General features: G+C 38.9%; 1 protein-coding gene across 3 annotated transcripts in view; it reads right to left on the bottom strand.

Annotated features, from left to right (window-relative positions):
- The window catches only part of LOC103744080 (lymphocyte antigen 75), a 148,084-nt gene that overhangs the window by 89,531 nt on the left and 34,520 nt on the right, over positions 1 to 24,033 (bottom strand). For all 3 annotated transcript variants that reach the window (XM_008845737.3, XM_029569689.1, XM_008845738.3), the window contains exons 12-19: positions 21,143 to 21,342; positions 19,388 to 19,530; positions 12,137 to 12,218; positions 9,156 to 9,224; positions 6,041 to 6,155; positions 1,654 to 1,689; positions 1,049 to 1,224; positions 46 to 113 (exon numbers count right to left, since the gene is read on the bottom strand). In XM_008845737.3, coding sequence (XP_008843959.1) covers positions 46 to 113; positions 1,049 to 1,224; positions 1,654 to 1,689; positions 6,041 to 6,155; positions 9,156 to 9,224; positions 12,137 to 12,218; positions 19,388 to 19,530; positions 21,143 to 21,342 — 889 coding nt within the window. The remainder of the gene's footprint in view (positions 1 to 45; positions 114 to 1,048; positions 1,225 to 1,653; positions 1,690 to 6,040; positions 6,156 to 9,155; positions 9,225 to 12,136; positions 12,219 to 19,387; positions 19,531 to 21,142; positions 21,343 to 24,033) is intronic.

Raw genomic sequence — 24,033 nt, forward strand, 5'->3', positions numbered from 1 at the left:
TTGATAAATTTATGAAGAGGAGTCAGCATTAAAGACATTACATACCGCATAAAATAATGATCAACTGGATTCTCATTAGTTTTTATCCACCACTTCTGTTCTTCACCAGAGATCTGAAAAACAAAACAAATGCTCATCCTGACATGCTTGATTGTCTGCAAGAGTTTTACATAAACCTTCCACTTTGTTAAAACCACAAATCATGACAATTTCCAACTATTCAACGATTTTTTTTTTTTTTTTTTTGGTCTTTTTGAGACAGGGTCTCCTTGTAGCCCCAGCGGTCCTGGAATTCACTATGTAGACCAGGCTGGCCTTGAACTCCCAGAGATTCACCTGCCTCTGCCTCCCAAGTGCTGGGATTAAAGGTGTGCGTGACCACGCCCAGCCCTATTTTAAAAAATTATATAGAGGATCAAAAATTACTTTCACCAAAAAGTAATTTCAAACGTTCTGCTTTGCATATTCACAGGCTCTATTTTAATTACAGAAAATGACTGCTATAATTATAGTCATACATATTTAGACTAATACATTAATTGGGCATTCATTGTCTTATTATGGTTAATTACAAATTTTTTAATGATACTATTTTTCTCTCCTAGAACTATTTTGTCAATTTATTTATTATAGAAACAGAAAGCTAAGTATAAAGTTAAGTTTTAGAAATAAATAATAAGGATTATTTACATTCTCTACTGAGGCTAATCTCCTAAATTGATATTTACTATTAATATATATTTTAAAACATTAAGCAAGTCTATTTAAACTTTATAGCATTAAACAACGATTGTTGGATGGTATGAGGCAAATCGTATTTTATAGGAGCATTTACCTCCCCACCCCCTGTTGGATAGAGTCTTGCTATATGTGTAGTTTAGGCTGGCCTGGCCTCAAACTTGCAATTTTCCTGTCTCAGCCTTCCAAGTGCCAGATTTTAGGCATGTATGACTATGCTTTAGATAAGATTTAGCTTTTGCAGATTTTAGAACTATTTTAGCAGAATAGATATAAAAAGAAAAAATTTAAATCCATTTGTTTAAATTACATTTGCTATTTTGTTTTTGATGGCTCTTAGTCCTGTAAAAGATGTTATTGTAGCAAGAAAGCTGTGATTGCTAGCACAGTATAGGACGGCTTCTTCGTAGTTTAAGTGAGGATCAGCAACAAACCAATATTCACTTCCTTCAATTATAACTGGAGGCCCATGAATTCCAGCACGCTCTAAAGAAGAAGATCAGAGTTAGGACTATGACAAACTATACGCTTTAAGCATGGGGTATGTCCCAAAATTTTCATAAATGCTGTAGACTACCAGCTGAAATTCCAAAATTGTGAGCCAAAATAAGCCTTTTCTCTTCTTAAGTTGATTATCTAAGTCAGTTTAACATAGTAACCCATTGAGATCCATGGTTCTCTGGTCTGGAGAAGTGCTGACTACAAGGAACTGGTGATTTCGGGACCAGCAACTTCATTTTCCTACGCTCACAGAGAAGGAAAACCCAGCTCTGTCACCTCATTCCGAATTGTCCACCCACCTCTGCTGCCTGGGGAAATTCCACTTGATGTGGAAGAGAAGAAATGGCACTTACTACATACATTATCAAAAAAGATCAAAGCAGCTTTAGCTAAGGTTTGGTTTACTCAACTTACCTGGATTGTACCACTCGGGGATTTTGGGGGTGCTGCCTGTATAAGAAAGGAAGAAAGAGTTTATGGTTAGTATTGGATTACAAATCAAGGCATCTTGTATGTGGAGCCACTAAGACAATATACAGTATTGTGGAGACTTGTTTGTTTCTTACCAAATCATTTAATGTCAAGTTAGGATCATCTGAGTTAAATTTTGCAGGGTTTATGCTAAAGATGTCTTAGTGCAATCTTTTAAAAAGAAAGATCTATTGTATATTAATAAAATATTGCCAGTAGTCCAGGGCTGGAGATGTACTTCAGTGGTAAAGCACTTGCTTAGCATGTTCAAGATCATGGGTTCAATCCCCATTAGAAGAAAAGAAAGATGAAAGAGAGAGAGACAGAAAGAAAGAACAAAAGAAAGAAAGAAAAAAATTACTAGAAGTCTTTTACTTTGTGTTAAGGAAGTCACAAAGGAAGACTAGATGGGTAAAATAAGGCTAACAATTAAAAAGTAGAAGTAGTGAATGGTGACTTTGTACCATTACACACAAGCACCAAGGGATATGCAGCAAGGATCAGCACCACAGGATGAAGTTACTCAGAAAGCACTTCTCCATCAAATGGAATCTGCCGATCTCATCTGTAAATGTGGGGCAGTAGATTTTATTGACTCCTGAAATAGTGTTCGAAAAAAGTACAGTGGTGTAATTTTGAATCTTCTGAGAAGGTGAAACAAAACTGGGAGGAAATAAGAAAAGTCACTCAGGATCCCTAAAGGGAAACAGGAAATACGGTATGCTCCATAGAATTATGGGGCTTGGAAGTTGGGCGTCCAAACGCCTGCACGCGTTTGCCGCTGCCGTGCTCTGATGAAATGCTTGACTCCCTGAGTCTCAACTTTCTACCCTGTGAAAGGTCACACGAACATCCCTGAGGGGTCCCTGGATAGTTCCAGGCACACAACTGTCCTCATAGGATTCCCTGGCTTCCCATCTGCAGATCACACTAGCGTCAAGTAAAAATATAGTGTTAGAAATTACAAGATAAAATAGCTGTTTGTAATTTCATGTGACCTTGGGCCCTGAAGCATCAGTAGCCCCTCCTCAGAGTACTGCTTACACATCAGGTGTCTGTAGTTTTTCTCTTTGAGCCAGCTTTCTTCCTATTGAGTAATTTCTATCAATAGTGCTGCAAGGAAGTTAAAATATATCTAGTTTCCTGGGTGTAATCTTGGCAGACTTCTGATCTTTGTGTGTTGGGGAAGCTATGTTTGATTTTCAAATATTTCTATATGAGTAACAAAGACAGAACACAAGCGTTTTCATAAAAGATTATAAACATATACATATGTTTAAGATATCAAAAAATATAATAAAAAATAGCTTTGTTTGGGTGGAGGCATTAGAGATAATTTCCTTAAGAACATTTTATGAGTCTTATTTTTGACAGTTTTCTCAGTTAAAAAAGAATGTTAAAATTATTACCTAGCTGGGCATGGTGGCACATGCCTGTGGTCCCAGCACTTGGGAGGCAGAGGCAGGCAGATCTCTGTGACTTCAAGGCCAGCCTAATCAACACAGTGAGTTCCAGGCCACCTGGGGCTACAGGGAGACCCTGTTTCAAAGAGACCAAAAAACCCAAAAAAAACAAAAAAAACAAAAAACAAAACAAAACACCAACCAACCAACCAAAAAAACCAAACAACAAATACAAAATCAAACAAAAAATACAAAAAAACCCCCTATTATCTATCCATAGAGATTATGGCTACTTGAAATTCACAAGCTGTCAAAATATTCCTTTAAAGAAAAGACTAATTAGAACAGGGAAAGAAAAAGAAAAGAGTGAAAAGGCTTCACTGGTGACCCTGGTTACTGAGATTTTTGTTATTTTTCTTTTATGTGTATGAGTGTATTGCCTGCATGTATAGAAGTGCACCCATGTTGTACAATGCCCACGGAGGACAGAAGAGGGTGTTGGACCCCCTGGAACTGGAATTACAGACAGCTGCTAGCCACCATGTGGGTGCTGGGAATCCAACCTGGGTCCTCTGCAAGTGCAGCCAGTGCTCTTAACCTCTGAATCATTTCTCCAGTCCCCATTACCGAGATTTCTATAAGAAAACTAACTAAACTTGACAGTGATACAAGCTGAGCAGACTTTGGCTGCTCTAATAACCAAGAAAAACATTTGGTTAGGTGAATGTAATGCATTGGAAGGGGAACCTTTAAAGTCCACCCTGCATTTGTTAATCGTGGAACGCTTCAAAAGATCGGGGAATTCTTTCAAATGATCAGGTTTTTGTCTTTTCATTTCCCCTCCCCTTCCCTCAAATACTCCATCCTTCCTCTATTTCTCCCAGACATTTTGGTTTCTACATGGTGAAAGATTTATTTGGTTAACTGGTTTAGATTTGTTAGGTCAGTTAATTCACTTCATATTCTCTCGTCTCTGTCTCTCTTCTCTTTCTCATACTATTTCCCATGTTATTGGTTTGTCATTACTGAGGTTGCCCTTGTTAAATCAGGAATTATTTCCCAACATTCTTTTTTTTTAAAAAAAATTATATCTTACTTTAAATTATGTGTATGCATGTGTGTCTGTGTGTAGGTATGTGTACATGAGTGTAGGTGCCTACAGATGCCCAAGGTGTTGGATCCTCTGGAGCTGGAATTACAGGTGGTTGTAGCTGGTTAATAAAAAATCAGGAATCACAATGTGTAATATCTCCTTAGGAAAACCCTGCCAACATACACAGACACAGACACACACAGACACAGACACACACACACAGACACATACACACACAGAGACACACACATACATACAGACACACTCTTTGATGAGAGATATGACAATTGTGCTTGATGTTACAGCTGAAGCTTTTCAAAATCAACATGGTAGCCCTTTTTTAGGGTAAGACACAATATTCAAATGGGCAATTCAATGATGCAAACTTGTTTAAATTTTTGTGTGTGAATTTATAAAAGAATATACTTTTAGTTTCAATGTTCTATTTATATTAAGTCCAGAAATTCATTTTAGAACTTCCTGTGTGTTTTAACTAATTAATCCATTCAATGTCTGCTTAATATGAATTTGGGAGGTGAAATATTAATGTTTTTCTTAATTATTTCCTTGGCATTTTCTTACTAAAAAGTTGGATGAAAGGATACTTAAATCTCCCGCCACCCCTGCCCTCTCTCTTTTTTCCTCCTACTCACCTCTTTATTTCCCGTGGTCTCAGGAATCAAACCCAGAGTCTTGTCCATGCTAGGCAAGCCTTCTAGCACTAAATTACATTCAAAGCCCTTGATCTTTTCAGACAGGTTCTTGCTCTGCAGCACAGGCTGACCTCCAAGCTGCAATCCTGTCTCAGCGGCTGAGAACAGGAACTACAGGTAGGTGTGTGCTGCCAGGCCTCGCCTGCTCTTTTTTTTTTTGGTCATTGCAGGCTGGTTGTACTGTCATTCTAACTCATTTCTTTTCTCTTCTCTCTCTTTTTGTTTTTTACAGTTTTAATTTTTTTTCCATTTCTAACTCGTTTCTTGACTTTGAATTTGCATAATGATAGAATGCCTCTGTTGCAGAAAACCAGCAGTCCTCTGAAACTGTTGCTGATTTTAGCTGCCTCTGGGCAAGCTACTAAACCTTATCGATAAATTACTTTGGGGCTGGCCACTCCTGAAACTCAGTGTTGGAGACAGGCTCTTGCTCAAGACAGCCTGTCCTTTGAGCAAGGGGCTCCAGAAAATAAGACACGTAGACCCCTGCAGCTGCATCTGCTTCCTGTGCCCTAGCTCCTATGTGATCTCTAACTTCTGATACCCAGTACAGTTGCTTCCATCATGCAGGAAGGCTGCTGTCACTCGCTGTGCTTGAATAAACGCAGTCTCATCTGAGGTCAGGTGTGGTCTCTTTCTCTCTTATTGTTCCTGTATTCTGCGCTACAAAACTTAACACATAAAGTATTAGCAGTTTGGACTTCACTGAAAATCCTGTTAAATTGTACAAGGACCTGACAAATTTTGATTTCTTGATTATCCCTAGAATCATCTTCATTATGCAGTCCATACTGCATCACATAAAAGAGTGAACCTTTCTACGGCACCTTTCCTTCCAGTAAAATAATCTTTCATCCCCAAATCTGATCTCTTGAAGCAAGTTTTATATTTTATTTTTTATACAAATTCTTCCATGATCAAAGAATTGTTTGAATTGTTTGAATTCAATTACTGAAACAAGTTTTAATAAGCTAGACTTCTACCAGAAATGGAAGTCAGGCAGCAGGGGTACGTAACTTCTGACAAATCCATTTGCAGAGGAAGCCGCTCTTAGGCGCTTCTAGCTCAGCACTCACAAGGTTAAATGGAGGAGGTGTCAAAAGGGACCAACCAGCACTTACCTTTAGGAATCTGGCACACCCATTCAAGTTTTGCATCACAAGCAAAAGGCCTCAAATTAACAAATTCTCTGTCATCATGGAAATACCAGCTCCTTCGCCATGGCCTGTCAATTACCTAAAGGAGGAAGCAGAATGAAGAGTATTCTGAAACTGCTGTAGCTCTTTGGAAGCACCATAAACTATGGTCCTCAGCTCTGCTTTAGCTCTGGCACCCAAGATATTTGTAAAAATAAGCAGATGAGAAATGAAATGTCTAAACAGTAACTGCTGGAGCAAGAGTTTCCCAAAGGCAGGGACAAAGGAAACATAAAGTTGTGTTTATGTCCCAAATGCTAATGATGATTGGCCTTTTTCTCTCTTTTTGTTGACATGAAACTTTAGACTCTTGCACATTTTTCCATTTTAAAAAATTACAATAAAATTTTCCCTTGTATATATTCATTCTGTATGGTACTGTGTTACAGAAGGACATTTCAGGCAAGTATACAATATACGTTGAGCATCTTGCACTTTTAAAATTTGGGAAAGACCAAAAAGTAGAAAAGATTTCTTATTTTGATGTTATCCAAGCCAGACTGAGATCAGAGCTGATCAGAAAGCATCATAAATGCCTGGGTCCAGCAGCCCAGGTCCTTTGGTACTTCTCAGTCACTTTGAGGATGTGACCCATCTGCACATGGTCCAGAACAGGGAAGGAAAGGGAAGGCATGACCTGGGAGGGCCTCCATCACTTTTAGGTTCTTTTCTCTTAGGGCCAAATTTGTGGGTATTGTGATGGGAGAGGCTTTGTACTGCAGGGCATGGCCCTGGCTGTGCTTTTCCCTGATGCTGGCTCTATCAACATCCCTTCTATTGTTTTTCAAATCTCTTCATACATGGAGTTCTATGTGTTAGGGTTCAGATCTACAGCAGCCCCCACCCCAACAGGGCCTCATGGTTTTGCAAGTACCTGAGAATGCAGGAACTGACTTAATAAGCACCCTGGTCTTTGAAGACAAGATAAGCAGACTCTCTGAACCTTTTGGTCAAAGACAGCCTGTGTCTCCTTTGATGATCTTGGAAGCAGAACAGGCTCCTGCACTCCGGATCTATTTCCCCTGATAAGTTTTACAATGTAGAGACTCCTTACCCTATAACCCAGATCCTGGCTGACGGAAGGGGACGGAAGGGGGCAGTTTTAACAGAAGCTGTTCTGATAAGCCCTGGGCTCCCTCTCTCCTGCCTAACTTAAAAAAAAAAAATCTTTCTGCCTTCCGCATTCCCCAAACCCCCCTCTAAGGACCCCCAACCCACAACCTGTGGGCTGACAACTTCCCTATCCCAAAAGGAATTGTCCCATGTGATTTTTCTCTGCTGATAAACTCTATCCCGCTGGAGTTTTATCTCTGTCCTGGTGCTTTCTCCTGATTGACCCAATTCATCTATCACTATATACATTTCAAACACAGTTTTCACTTGTTCTGTGCTATAAATCCTATAAAACGACATGACTGTCATGAGAATTACTTTGAAGTGTTGTTTCAATTTTTATTTATACCTTTCTACATTTCTGACCCACTTTCTTAAGGTGTTATACGGGTGTCCCCTCATCTTTTGCTTTCTTTTACTTTTTGTATTGGTGAGTCCATCAAATCCATATCTTGCCCTTGTGCTTTTTTTTTTTTTTTTTTTTTTTTTTTTTTTTTGGTGAGACAGGGTCTCCCTGAAGCCCCAGCTGTCCTGGAACTCACTATGTAGACCAAGCTAGCCTTGAACTCACAGCACAGAGATCCGCCTGCCTCTGCCTCTCAAGTGCTGGGATTAAAGGCATGTACCACCACACTCCATGGCTTTTTTAAACACCCCCCCCAACTCTATTTTCTAGATTTGAGGTTGGATTTACCTAGGTCAGAGTATCAAATTCTTTGTAAGTCATCACTTATGCCTGTTTCTATGAATGACTTATCACACAGCACAGTGGCTAAGTATACTAGATCTGGATATGTGGGTTTAAGTTTCAGTTCTAACACCATCTAACACTGGGGATGTTACTCAAAGCTCAAATTTCTTTCTTGCTATGATAATTTTGGTAATAGTACCTACTTCTCAAGATTGTGTACATATTAAGTGATAATATATGCAACATCCCTTGCTCAGTGCCTCATTCATAAAGGATCCATAAGCACTGTCATCATAACACTGTCATCATTGTTCATTCACAATAACCACACCTTTGTATGTATCTTGCATTTTACCTGTCAGAGTCCTTACCAAATGGTATCACAGCTTATCTGTCCTTATCTGCTACAGCACTGGAAGTTCTGTGAAGATGGCTATGCTTTGTATCTTATCATTGATATCTCCCAGTGCCTCTCAGACCCCCAGGTACATCAGTTATAAAATGGATAAACACATGGATTCTGCAGAAGATGCCCAATGCATTTGTGATATCTTGCAACCCTATCTGCTGCATCTTGAAATATATCTCAAGAAAAATCTTCCTTACTTTCTCGGTTCATGTCACCCTCTCTCAGAGCTTTAAAGAACATCCTGTGCCTACCAAAAAAAGTACAAGTGCCTTAACTTGGCAGCAACTTAATTTCCCTGCATTGTTTCTAGTGTAGCTTCAAATGAAACTTCTCAATGGGTATTCTGTTCTCACTGCTGGCCCTCTTCCTTCCACTCCTACTTCTTGCCCTATCACACCTGCACAAACTCTATCCACACTCAGAGATCCAGTTCAAGTCCCACCGTTTTCTGGAAACAGGTCACAGAGATGACTTCCCCTTCTGACTCTCTGTAGCCATCCTAAACCCACTCCTTTAAAGCTTATTATACAGCAATGATAAATCTTTCTTGAATATGAATTTTATTTTTGAAATGTAAGTTAGACTGTTTGGGCATGTATTTATTTATTTCTCATTTCACCTAACATCACACTCCATGAACAAAAGGTATTCCATGGATCGGTTGCCTGATCATACATGATGCCAGATTTGTGTGTATATGAAGGTAGGGGGTGTTTGGGGTTGAATTCAGTTCTTCACACATGCTAAGCATGTGCTCGGCCACTCTACTGAATGCCAACCTCAGTCCTTGGATTTTTATGTAATGCAGTTTCCAGTGTGGTACTGACCTTGATAGCAGCACAGTCTCTGATGTCATAATCCTGCTGAAACTCCTTTTCCATGATAACAGTAGACAGCTGAAAAGACAAGACAGTCTTAAGGATTTAAAACTGATGTTGAAATATTTGCAATTTAGATGTAATATGGGCAGCTTTAATAACTCAAACATGGTCATCTGCCAAAGAAAGAAAACTTTTTCATTGTTCATTAAAAACAAGTCAGGACGGTAAATAATGAGAGGATTTAGGAAATGTCAGAATGTCTTAAGTTTCCAAAGTCAATAGTCTAAGAAGTGGGCGTTAACAGTATGTTAAGTTCACACTGGAGTCAGAAAATTAACAGCTTTCAAAAAAGTTTTGTTGCTGTTTCAGGCGTTGAGCTGATTATTTGATTAATTAATCTCAGGTATGTTCCAATCTGAGCGTAAAAGTCAGGACTCTTGTATTTAGAAAGAATTTAGAATGAATGGGAACAAAGGCAATGTGCTACAAATGTTGAATACTTGGGAAATGTACACTTAGAAACATCACCTGAAACTTCTTTAGATCATGTAAACTATTTTTTTAGGTTTTCTTAGCCACCCCCCCCCCCTTGTGTATGAGTGCTTTGCCTGTGTCTAAGTGCACCATGTGCATGCAATGCTTGTGGAGGCCAGAAGAGGGAGTCGGACCCCTGGAACTGGAATTAGGATAACTGTTAGCTGCCACGTGGGTGCTGGAAACAACCTGCATCGTCTGTGAGAGCAGCCAGTGCTCTTAATCCCTGAGCCAACTGTCCAGCCTCAATTATTTTTCTTAATACAGATACTTCCTTCTTTACATTAGTTTTTTTTAGATGATAAAAATGAAAGCTTTTCCAATATTGACAGAGAGCAAAAAGAAATACAAACAAAAGCTTAGGAAAAAAGACTGTACTTTCCAAAGATTACTACTATATCAGTATATCTGTAATATTAATATTTTTTAATTTTTATTTTTGGACTCTATATACAGAAACCACACATATGGGTCAAAAATAAATAAATAAAAAATGGGGTCCATTCCCAGCCCATTTTCTGGTTCTATGAGATATTAACTTTTTAAGAGTCCATGTCAGTGAGATGATGCAGCATTTATCTTTCTGTACTTAGTTTATTTCAATGACTACTTTCACCTCAGGTTCATCTATGTCATTAAAAATGATAGGATTCCATATTTTCATAGCAGAACAGTATTCCTTTGTGTATATAACCCACAATTCTTGAAGATTTAGGTTGGTTCCATATCTTGGCTATTATAAACAATGTTATAAATAATATACAAGGGCTGTGCATATCATTTTCAATATACTGTATCAGTGATCTGGTTCATAATTTGAGAAAGTATAGTCCTTCCATGGTGGGGAAGGTATGGGTAGGGGTAATGGTTTTTGGCTGAACCAGCCATGAGACAGCTTTTTATATCAGTAAGGAAGGAGAGACAAGACAAGAAGCAAGGGCCAGCCCCCAGAGACCTCCAGTTAGGCCCCAAGGTTCCACAGCCTCCCAAGATAGCTCTAAGAGTTGTAGACCAACTATTCAAATACACGAGTCTGTGGTGGGCTTACAGCCATAACATGACACATACTGATTTCATTTCCCTTTACTGCTATACTCAATAATGGGATTGCTGGGCTATATGGTAATTCTATTTTCAGTGTTTTGAGGAACCTCCATGTTTTATTTTATTGGGGTACTGATTTGTATTTTCATGATGATTAGCGATGCTGAGAATTCTCACATATCTGACTGCCATTTAATGTCTTCTTTTGAGAAATGTCTATTCAGGTACTTTCATCCTTATTTATAATTTGTGTTTATGTGTGGTGTCCATATGTGTACATATGTATGGGTGCACAAACGTACGAACATACACATGGCAGCCAGGGGTCAATGTTTCTCTATCCTCTATCACTGTACACCTTATATTTTGATAGAGTCTCTCACTGATTCTGGAGCTTACCAATTCAGCAAGACTATCTGGCCAGCAGGTTCCAGAGGTCCTCCAGTGTTCACCTCCCCAGTACTAGGATTACAGGTGTACAACACCCCATCTGGCTTTTTATGTAAGTTCTGGGGATCCAAACTCAGATCCTCTTAATTTCATGGTAAGCAATTAACCAATTGAGCCATTTCTCTAGTTCCTCCCTCCCCCCTTTTTGACACAGGGTCTCCCTATAGCCCCAGCTGACCTGGAATTCACAGAGATCCGCCTACTTCTGCCTCTTGAGTGCTAGGACTAAAGATGTGCACCACCACACCCAGCTGCCCATTTTAAAATAGATTTGTTCTCTTGCTACTGACTTTTGAGTTGTTTAACTGTTTTGGATATTAGCTCCTTATTTAATATACAGGTTATGAATATTTGCTACTATTCTGTAGGCTGTCTCTTAATTAAGAAACTAGTTATACTAAACTTCTTGTTTAGTGTAATCCCACTTGTCTACTTTTACTTTTAGGGTCATCTCCAAGAAATTATTATCCAGACCATGTCATGGAGAGTTCCTGCTACCTTTTTTTTTCTAGTAACTTCATAGTCTTGCCTTTACGTCTTTAATGTGTTTGGAGTTCATTTTTTTATATGAGGCGCATATATATGGGGATGCATGTGAGGATGCAGTTCTCCTGGTACCACATACTGAAGGAACTGTCCTTTTTCATTGTGCATTCCTGGCACTTATGTCAGAAATCATTTGGCTGAAAATTTATGAATTTGTTTCTGTGTTTTCTCTGCTTTTCCATTGGTACTACAATGATATTTTGGTCATTGTTGCTTTCTAAGACAAAATGATATAGTTTTGCAGCAGTGTGTGCACAGTATCATTCTTTTTGCTGAAGACTTCTGGGCTATTGAGGGTTGTCTGTAGTTCCATCCAAATTTTAGGTGTGGATGTTTTATTTAACAATCAGTTTACTTGCTGTTGAAACAAACATTCCTCCTATGCTCTCCCCAGCATGAATGTTTTAACTTACTGGTGTACGATCACTCCACTGCCAGGACCCTTGTAAATCTGGGCTTCTTTTATTCAAACCTATCCACAACCAACGTTGTGCACTATGGGAAAAAAAGCATTATTAGAATTTGAGGACAACAGTTGGTAAAAATAATTAGCATTCACCCATTTAAAGTGATTTAGACATGTAAGTTTATTTAGGATATTTAGTATCAACAGAAAAGCATAGCTTCAAGTTATACAAAGAAAGAATTAAACTAAGTCCTTAACTCAGAGTAGCTATAGGAAGGGTACCATATGTTTAAAACTAAATTTTAAGTCATTTTCTTTGTGTGAAAGCAAAAAGATCTATTCTTCTTTAAACTTTGAGAGGAGAAAATATGATTAGGCTGGGAGGACAAAGGACAGTCTTTTTAAGATTCTTACTGTTTCTTTCTAGCCAAAAACACATGCTTATGCTTCTGTTCCAGTGGAAGACGGCTAGGTGCCTCAGGGAAGAATATATACAAGCAGGTGGAGGCAAGAATATACCCATGAGTTGTGCCTTCCCCTCAGAAAACTTACACACTAACCAGAGCTACATATATGACAAGTGATACAACTAAAAAAAAACTTCCTCTGTCTCCAATTCCATTTGAAAATATTCTTTAAAATTTACTATACCTTTCAGGTTTTAATAAGTAGCTTAATTATATTTCTTTAACTTTTTGTTGGCACATGGCTTTAGTGGCATATGGACTATTACATGTGTCTGCATACATTTATATATATACACAAATATAACATAAGTATAATATATATTACAGAAAAGGTGGGACCTAAATGTAAAAATAATTTGTACTGTCAAGCTTAGTAGAATATATGGGAGGTACAGCTATAAATCTAGTGAGAAATATAAGTCCACATATTTTTATACAATGCTTTAGTGATGAAAAGGCCAGTGCAAATCTAACTTCATACTACTTTTTCACTTTTTAATAAAATAACTGCATCTGGGCATAGTGGCCTGCACCTGTAATCCTGGCACTTGGGGTGCTAAAGCAGAAGGATGTCAAGTTTGAAGCCAGCCTGGGTTACTTAGTGACTTCTAGGGCAGCCTGAGCTACAGAGCAAGACCCTGTCACAAAAGAAAAAAAGACAAAATAACAAAACAGCAAAAAGCAGATGCTTGCTTTCCTTTTTTCAACATTCTCCAATAGTTTAATATCAATCAGTATTTTCTCATCTTTTCAACTTTAACTTATTCAACTTACAGAATATGAGAATTCTCTTTTGGTTTTCCTTGTTATAGTGCTTTCTTTCATAGAGAATGATCAGATAAATCTAGTGGAGACAATTAAGCCCAGTTTAAATTCAGCAACTACAAAGAATTTGCAACTGCCCTTCAGCTGAGCACGCTTGCTCTCACAGGCTTGCCACTGCACTTAACAACAGCCTAGACTGTCACCAAACACAGTACCGTTCAAGCCATGTGGCTAAGAGGTTGTTTCCTTTCTCAAATTCTCATGGCAAATACCTTTACTTCTTCCACGCATTATTTACTTAGGGGAACTCCCTAACAGCTGCAAAATGCTCCACCCTTCACTCAACAGTTTATTCACGGGGGTGGTGGTGGTGGTGGTGGGGTGGTTTATGATATCAAAGGTCATCTGTCACTGGATTCAAGGACCCCCTCCCCTCATCTCCCAGCCTTCTCAGAGATCTGCCCCAGCCTTCCTGGGTTCCTGGGGGCTCTCACCAGTCTTCTCTCAGCCAGTGGCTCTCTGTCCTCCCACTGACAAACTTTTCTGCTTGCAAGCGCATTTCTGGTTTCTCTGCTCAATCTCAGAAGACAATTTCTTATAGACAAGAGTTTGCATAATTGTCTAAAATGTCTCTAATCTCCACTACCTTCTGAGACCGAACTTCTTTCAACCCTAACTTTAGTTTTCAGCTTCATTTCAAGGGATTCACTAGTGTGCTATAAACACAGGAAATGGTAGGTGCATGTGATTCTCTCTCTCTCTCTCTCTCTCTCTCTCTCTCTCTCTCTCTCTCCTCTCTCTCTTCTCTCTCTCTTTCTGTGTGTATGTGAGAGAATCTCTTTCTCTCTGGTCGGAGGCAAAAAATAATTCATCAATTATAACTTGTTCTGAGTTCAACCTTCTTAAACTATTTTTAAATTGTTTTCTACTCCACACACTATATAGTTTTAAGGCTATTAGGTTAAGACGACATTGCATAAAAGGTTAGTGTGTTAAAATTCCTATTTTCGATTCAATTTCCTGCTATATTGGTTGCTAAGGAAAACAATGTCTCAGCCACAACCCCCAATAAATACTATTTGATGAGGGCTCTTAGTCCGCAAAGCCTAGATTTATATCTCAAGCCATTCATGCCACTTCATGGGAGGTAGTGCACACAGCAGCAAGGGCACTGCAAACAGGCTTTCTTCTCTAATCCTAGAACTACTTTTGCTTAACAGTGGTTCCCAATGGGATGCCATTAAGAGTTGTCACGATCTTAGAGCCTTAATGAGTTAGTTCACTGTGCCTCCTTTTTCACTGAAATACAAACAAAGATGTGGAACTTAGATTGTGAGACATATAGCAATCATCAGTCTTAATGTCTTGACATGCAATATAGAATTTTGGGTGGGTGGTAGGTTTCTTGCTGAGAATATCAATTCCTGTGATAAAAGCTAAAGCACTCAAGGAGTAAACTTTATAATCTTTTTTTCTAGTATAAATGGCTCTGCTTCCTTCCTTTCCTTTAAAGTACTGTTGCAAGTTTGGTTTTAAAATATGTTCTTGTTCTAAGTACAGCCCAGGCAAACAGTTGTTTTATTAATGGAGCACTTATTAAGCAGACAACAGTCTGTTCAGTATGGCACTATGCTGGTGGACAGAAAGCGTCAACAATTAAAACATGGTTCCTGTGGTGAAGAGATTATGGAGATCTTTTTCTATAGTTTTCTCTTCTGAATTCAATATGTGTTACTTTTGTAGATAGAAAAAAGTTATACATAGTGTATTCTGCAGACAATTTTATGAAAACTATAAAAATGGAAGAAAATGAAAGGATTTAAAAAAATGTTAACTAGAACTGAGATTTGAAATAGTTTTCATTTTCTTCATTACCCTTTTTTATACTTTCCCAGTTTTACATAAGAATTTGTATCAATTTTTAATGATTGTGCTCAACAAGTGATGAAAAAGGAAACAAATCAAGGAAAGTAATTACCTTTCATGTGAGCTTTGTTTAATGAGATACATTTTGTCCATAGATGCTCTTAACAGCTATTTCTGTAACTGGAGCTATGGTGTTTTCCATCCATTGGTTCCCTCACATATCTACAGATTTACTACTTAGCACTTACCCATGGCTTTCTGTTCCCATTAGAAATAATAATGCCTTGCTTGGAATTGGAGTTTGTTCCATCAGTATTTTACTAAAAATACTTTACCCAGACAGTGTGATATTGGTGTGTGTGTAGCTTGAGATCTCATTAGGTTGCCTTGTTCAAAATCCCTGCTTCAGATAGGATTGGCAGTGTATTTAAAAGACCATGCCCCAGAAATAGTTACCACAAGGACCTCTTTGATTCTACAGTACACCAAAGGCTTCGGTAATTAGTCTCTGCTGAATGTCATTAACAGGTTTATCAGTAAAATTAGAAACTTGTCAATCAACGGGATCTCAGATAAAGGTTCTCATTAGTGAAACTGAAATTATTCAAGATATAGTGGTTGTCTAAAATATTTAGGCACCCTCACCTTTTACACAAAGGTATTAGCATATTGTGAGCTCTGTGACCTGTATCTCCAGAAATGTCACCTATGCCCGGGTGCTATGCATCAGGTGATTGTGACAGCCTGATACCAACTATCATGGGATCAAAACTCTGTCCCTGGCTCCCTGTCACATCTGCCTCAAGTGAGCCTACAACACAACTTAAAACATTCAAGACAGATTCCCAGGATGAATATTTCAAGTTTATGAAGCAGGTTGTGTAAAATGTTTTGTGGCTGCTTCAACAAACGTGTCTGTAACAGATGACCTCATGCTAGATTTGGTCTGAATTTTGTATTCACTATAATTCACTCTCAAGCTTATGAGGTAAGAGTCAACATGCCCTTCAAAAAGAAATTAAGAATCAGTATTTTCAAATTGGCTTAGGTTTAATGCAAGATGATTAAGTCTAGAATACTTGAATATTACAATAGATGCTTAATACATGGATACTTTGGAAACACAAGTATTGTATTTTACATCAGGATCCCAGTACAATTATTTTTATTTTTCTCATGTAGCCCAGGCAAGCCTCAAACTCCTTATGGAGCTGCGGATGACATTAAACACCTGATCTTCTTGCCTCCACCTCCCTAGTGCTAGGACTGATTACAGGAGTATGCCAACGTGCCCACCCTTCCAGTTCACTTCAATAAGAAAAAATATTAGTGGCTATGATAAAGCAAATCTGGCCGGGCATGGTAGCGTGTGCCTTTAATCCTACACTTGGGAGGCAGAGGCAGGTGGATCTCTGTGAGTTCAAGGCTAGTCTGGTCTACATAGTGAGTTCCAGGCCAGTTGGGGCTACAGGGAGACCCTGTCTCAAAAATAATAATCAAAAAAAGCAAATCTGTAAAATATGGAAACTTTCTAATGAAATATTTTAAAAACCACTCAAAATATTGATTGCTTGATGTAATAACCATTGATTGTTTCTGTGTATTTTGCACTCTAGTTTTTAATATAATAGCATATTTTTACATTTTAAAATCATCTTTTCTCTCCAGTTAGTATATTATAAACATTCACACACAATAACATTTTCTTTCTTAATATCCATGAGATAAATCCTGAAAAAGATCAACAATAGTGAGAGTAATAAAGAACCTTACCTTTTCTTGATTTATTTATTTTTATTTTATGTGTATGAGTGTTATGCTGCATGTGTATAAGTGCACCCATGTCATGCAATGCCAGTGGAGGACAGAAGAAGGGTGTTGGATCCCCTGGAACTGGAGTTATGGATAGTTGTTGGATGCTGGGATTCGAACCTGGGTCTTCTGCAAGAGCAACCAGTGCTCTTAACCCCTTTTCCTGATTTTAATGGAAATGCATTTAATAGTTTCATCATTAATTATGACATAGATATTGGTTTGAGCTTTTCTATTATTAATGTAATAAGTATTTATATACTAATTAAACATACTAAGTATATATGTTAATCCAGAAAAGAATAATGAAATATGCCAGCTATTATTTCAATATCTGTTATGATCTGATCACATGATATCTGATTTGTGGTCCTTAATGCTTTTGCTTTTTGAGTCAACATAGGACAAACCCATGGATAGCATAGGTAAATATAGTGGGTCAAGATATAATAAGTCAGGGACCATGGCAAACTGAGGAGTGACACCCCATGTTAGTGGGCCTCTGGCCATTCAGTACTTATACCCTATTACATAGACTCTTATTGAAATGCCTAATTTTGCAACACTTTGTGTTCCCTTTTACCCAGGAAGAGAACATTGTATCCTTTGGGCTGAACAAGTACTAACTGGACAGATTTGTTTTATGTTTCTCTTGGCAACATAGTACTGGATTTCATTATTGGACAAGTTTGTAGACTTGGGTTTGATCAACACTGATAATGGATAAATTGGGCCTTTGCCAACTTGTTTCATGTTGGATTCATCTTTTGTGATTTTTATTTATTTATAATTCTCTGCATGAACCTTGCACACCCCACATAGCTCTGATTTATGGACATGTCAAAACTTAAAAATTTATAAAATCTGTGTTTCTAAAATATGATTTCCAGGTAAAATAAAAAATTTTAAATACTTTCATAACTATTTCAAAATTTTACATTCCAGTTTTTATTCATAGAGAATTTAAAATCTGATTTTTATTAAAATATTCTTTTTTAATTAAAAAGTGTGTGTGTGTGTGTGTGTGTGTGTGTGTGTGCATATGTGTGTGTCTGTGTGGGTGCACAAATGCCATGGCATATATGTGGAGGTTAGAGGACAACTTTTGAGACTTGACTCTCTCCTTCTACCTTGCTAGGCAAGGTCTCTCTTGTTTTTGCAGTGCTGCTGAGTACTTCAGACTAGGTGACCCATGAGCTTCTAGTCAATTTTCCTGTTTCCATCACTCATCTCACCATAGGAGTGCTGGGATTACAGATATGTGCCACTGCATCTGGCTTTTTAAGTGGGTTCTGTGGACAGAACTCAGATGGTCAGGCTTGTGTGGCAAATACTTTTACCTGTTGAGACATCTTCCTAGACCCTAAAATATTCCTTTATTATATTTTTCTCTAAGGTGTAGGATAGTTTCATTCTATTTTTACAATGACATATAACTACTTGGGGCTATATATTATATTCTTGTTTCCAATTCTTTTATAAGAAGCTATTAATTTATGTGTTCTTGATTTTTTAAAAATATTTATTTATTATTTTTATTTATTTTTTGGTCTTTTTGAGACAGGGTCTCCCTGTAGGCTCTGCTGGCCTGGAACTCACTATGTAGACCAGGTTGGCCTCAAACACACAGAGATCCACCTGCCTCTGCCTCCTAAGTGCTGGGATTAAAAATGTGCGCTACCACACCAAGCCCTAAAAATATTTATTTTATGAGTATGAATGTTATGCTTGCATGTATGTAAGTGCACCAGTTATGGATGGTTGTTACCTACCATGTGGGTCCTGGGAATCGAACCCAGGTCTTTGCAAGAGCAGCCAGTGTTCTTAGCTACTGAACTTCTCTCGAGGCCCCGTGTTCTTGATTTTTAAAATTCACACATTAGTTAGAATGTCTTTAATAAGTTTTTTCTTTTCTTTGTTTTTTTTTTTTTTTTGAGACAGGATCTCCCTCTAGTTCCAGCCAGCCTGGAATTCACTGTGTAGACCAGGTTGGCCTCAATTTCACAGAGATCTGCCTGCTTCTGTGACACCATGCCTAGCCTCTTTATGATATTTTGCCTGATTATACTACAAACACTTCTTCTGTCCTCTGACCTCCAAGTCCTTGATATCTTTGCTCTGCAATTTTTGGTCACACTTTTCTTAACTCTGCTGTTGGTATTTATTGTACAATAGCACAGACTATGCCTCACTCAGTTTTGACTCTCTCATGGTATTTTGTACCTAAGAGTACCTGATATTGTCTGAGCGTTGAACTTTGAATGCCCTTTTAGATGATAAAATACAGCAACCTGAATATCCAGAAGACATCAGACTTAGCACAAAAGTACTCACTGTAGATGTATTACCTGAACTGGTCTTTTAATAAGTTAACGAAGTTTTTTATTCCACTTATATGACTGAAGCTAGGCAGGTGTGCTCCAAGCGCCTGGCAGAATCTTTCAGCTTCTTCCCAATTCCTCTTTCTCACAATTCTTTCTATATGGAAAATCTTAACAAAAATATAATATTGATAGTTTTTATGAGTAATCATAAACTATTCATAGTTTTATCAGTCAAATGTGTGGGTCGCTGAGATGAATTCTTACAGGTAAAACGAAAGCATAACTAAATGCATACACACACCAAGTCAGGGCCTCCTCAAAGAGAGCTAAAGGCCCACACAAGCACCTCCCATGTCACCAGGTGAAGAGCCTTTGCCAGGCTGGAGAACTGTTCCAACAAGTACTATGATCTGGAGCATTCCTAGGACCTTGAAAGATAAAATGAACCAGTAGTCAAAGCTATAACCGATACATAGGAATGCTCTGGAAGTAGACTTTTGTACAGAAATGTGCCAACAGTATAATTCTGAACATCATTCACGGAGGCCTGCAGGAGCATAGGACTCATTTTAGATTAAGAAGAATCAAAGAATTATCTTACAGAGGTGTGTGAACACTGACAAAAGTGCCAAATCAACACTGGGCACTTTGGGTTGCTTCTTTGATTTGCTGGTGATCAACTCCAGGTCAAATAGTCACTGCTACGTCAAAGACGAGAAAGAACTTGGGGAGCAGATAGAGTTGTTTTGATTACCGGTCCTGACTTTTCACTTTTCTGTAATATCACCTGTTCTAGCCATGGCTCCTGGTGGGTGGAGCACCATTTTCTGTACCTTGACACGGGGTGTGGCCATGCACTATTCTGAGACTGACAAGAGGTTAGTGGGAGTAAAGAGAGCAGAGGCCTGAAAGGTGCCTATGTAGTTGGGCTCACCTTTTTAAAAAATTTTATTTGTTATTTTTATTTTATGTGTGAGTATATTGCATGTATGTGTGTTAAGTGCCCCCGTGTCATGCAATGCCCATGGAGTCAGAAGAGGGTGTTGGATCCCCTGCAACTGGAGTTATGGATAGTTATTAGCTGCCATGTGGGTGCTGGGAATCAAACCCGGGTCCTCTGCAAGAGCAGCCAGTGCTCTTAATTGCTTAGCGATCTCTCCAGCCCCAGGCTTGCCTTGTTAGGCTCCAGTGATTCACCATGAGAAAAACTATTTCCTGATAGATGCTGCCCCTTAGTCTGAACCCTAGAGTGAAGGTTCACAGACACCAAGTTATAACCTATAGCCCAGCACAGCTGCCTGACAACTAAATCAGTCAAATCCTAGTTGAGCCAAAGACCTGTGAATGTGAGACTAAATGTAACTGGCAGGCACAGAGTTTTGGAGTGGTATTGAGTGGTTTATGGGAACTAGCCGAATGATACACACCAAAAATTAATTTTTTAAGATAATAAGAAGTGACTCTTATTATGCAAGAAGGACTTTTAATTCAATAAGAATTAGAGAGTTGTGGAAATCCAACTCATTGTGTCAGCATGGCCTGGAGCAGCTCAGCCAACTTCCCAGAACCCTCGGAGAAGGCCATTCTGGTTCTGGCCCTGGTTTTTGGAGCAGGACATGGCTGGGCTGTCTGACACCAGTCCCCACAGTGCTTTGCTAAGGACCCTGTGTTCCAAATGCCTCTGTTAGGCTTTATGTGCCCATGGGGAGGAGCATAATTTGTATAAGGCAGGAACTAGGTTAGTACAAGGATAAGGGCTGAATGAGAATGCCGCTTTACCTTATAGCAAGAAAGGCTGGAGGGGAAAGTATGCCAGCCTTCGGGACAGGGGTCATCAGGCTTTGGAGCTGCTTCCTCAGGCTCCTGGGGTCCACTTAATGTTTTGCAAATTGAAAGTGCTCTAAAGCTCTTGCAGTTCTTCACCTCCCACTTGCCGAGAGACTTTCCAGTAGACATAGCCACACACCCACCTGGAGATGCTGGGGTCAAATCAGAAAGGTTAGTTAAAAACTCACATACAGGCAGGCAATATACTTATACACATCAAATAAAAATAATAAATAAAATACTTTAAAAAACCCCCAAAACTTCTGATGTTCAAATGTCTCCTAGTCTTTGTTTCTACTCTACTTGAGCTTAGATTGGTCTGGGGGGAGGAAAAGGAAAAACAATGAGGAAAAAGAGGAAGAAAAGGTATTGAGAATAATGATGATGATGAGTGTTACTGAGAAGGGTTTACTCTCAGGTGCTACTCTAAAGGATTATGTTAATCAGTCCTTATGACAAATCTATAAGATGGATTCAATTGTCAGAACTGAGGTAGTTTGTATTATCATAGATCTATTTCTCAAACAAAGACTAAATGATTTGCCCATGCTCATAGTTAATGAGAGGTGCAGTTGGACTTGAGTCCAGGGATTCATCTGGCAGAAGGCCACATGATATTTCCATCATATTACACTGTCTAAAGTGGACAGAGGGCACAGAGTCACACCCATTGCAAAGTAACAAAGACAACTCGCCCCACCAAATGGAGAAGCTGTATGGTGTTGTGTCTTACATTTACATATGGGCCTCACACATACAGGCCTCACAAGGAACCAGGGATGGAGAAAATGGTGCATGCCAACCTGGATGTGTGTGCTGCTTTCTTCCTGTTCTGACTGTCTATTCACAGCTTGCTTGTGATAGACCCTGATGGCTGAAGCTAGGTGCAGTAATGGCAAAGGGATCGAAGCAGAGCAGCATTTGTTCTAATACAGAGTCAGGGCAAGGGTGTGGGAACTGTTTCCTAGACCCTCTCCAACCTTTCTACAAAGAATATAATGTTTAATGTAGCTATGTATTAAAGAGTTGGGTTGTTTTGGGTGTGAGGACTAAACTCAGGGCTTCATGCATACTAGGTAGGCACTAACACTGAGCTAAACCTCCAACTCTACCTTTTTTTTAAGACAAGGTCTCACTATGTACCCCTGGCTGGCCTGGAACTCACTATGAAGGCCAGGCTGACCTGAATTCACAGAGACCTACCTGTCCCTGCCTCCCAAGTGTTGGGATTAAAGGTGTGTGTGCTACATTTGACAACCTTTTGGGGTTTTTTAGACAAGGTCTTGCTATGCGATCCAGGGTTTGAACTTGCGCTCCTTCTGCCTCAGCCCCGAGTACTGGGATTATAGGCAAGTGCCATGAAGTCTGGTTTTAAGAAATCCATGTCTTATCTATTAAAATATTTCTAAGTTAAATGTTATTTAACCAGGATTAGCATCTCTATTCTGTACCTTCTATAAATAAAATGGTAATTTTATTATTAATGTCACTCACTTTGACAGTCATGACTGTTGCAAATGTTGTATTCTCTAGTTCAAATACTGTGTTCAACTGTAAGCTCACATGTTCCAATTTCCACATTACAGAAAAAGATCTTCATGATGGCATTACATCAACACAAGAAAATATAAAACATTTGAAGGGAGAAAAGTAGAATGTTTTATGATGTATATCTTATTCAAAGCAACGTCTAAATAGCACTAACTTAGAAACCAGGAGATCTGGATTTTACCAATTCAGTCACCAGGTATATTTGTCAAATAAATCAATGAAGGCTAGTTTCTCAACTCTAAAATCAGATGAGACTTCTGAGGCCCTTTCTATGTCAACTCTTCTGGATTCTGTGGCAAACTATAATAAATGTTTTAGACTGGTTGGAAAAGAAAACTAATTTTCAAAATAATACTACCTTATCATATGTTGCATTCTTAATTCTGTCCTACTGAGAATAACACAAATACACATTCAGTCTTGGAGAATGAAGTTAAGAAACAGAGAGAGGAGAGAGAGAGAGAGAGAGAGAGAGAGAGAGAGAGAGAGACTATGACTCCAGGACTGGCAGTGACAGAAAAACATTTGGCAATGGGTACCACAGGGATGATGATGACAGAGGAGGTGGAGACCACTATGAAGATCAGTATGGCAGATGAGATGATCACGGAGCTCCAGAGCTCCGGAGATTACAGCTCTAGGACAATTACGGTCATGTGCTAGAGGTCCCCCCTCCCCGCAAAAACCCAAATTGAATCTAAAGCCTCAGAGCACTTCTAAAGGAAATGATTTCTCTGCTAGAAGCTCCCTGTCCAGTTGAGCAGCTTCTGTCTTTGTCAATAGCCTACTAGAGAAAGAGAAGTAGAAATGAAATTATAGAAGGAACAGAAGTTGCAGCGTCAGCTGGATGAGCCCAAACTGGATGGCAGCACCGGGAGAGACACCCACGTTGGCCAAGTAAAGAAACTCAGAAACAAGACTGGGACCTCAGTCATATCTAGCAGAAGTAAGAACAGGATACATGAAGGAGAAAGAGTGAGAAGTCTCTAGAAAATGGAACAATAAAGAAGACTGTCACTCTACAGCCTCTAAACCTCCTAAACCTGATCAGCCTCTGAAGGCAAGCCAGCCCCTCCACCAAAGAGAATGCATGGGTGAAGTGAAGTTCTAACCATCCTGCTGGATCTCAGGACACAGAGCGGCAGTCCCACAAGTGGCAGGAAAGTACCTACAACAACCATCTGAGGAAGAACCAGCAAGGAAAGATGAAAATAAAATGTGAGTAGTGTCCCAAGAGGCCAAACTGGAAACTCCAGTTATGGTCCTGGGTATCAGCGAACAAAGACTACTGG

This window comes from Nannospalax galili, unplaced genomic scaffold (assembly GCF_000622305.1).
Source record: "Nannospalax galili isolate Female #2095 unplaced genomic scaffold, S.galili_v1.0 scaffold540, whole genome shotgun sequence".
In the NCBI taxonomy this organism is placed as follows: domain Eukaryota; kingdom Metazoa; phylum Chordata; class Mammalia; order Rodentia; family Spalacidae; genus Nannospalax; species Nannospalax galili.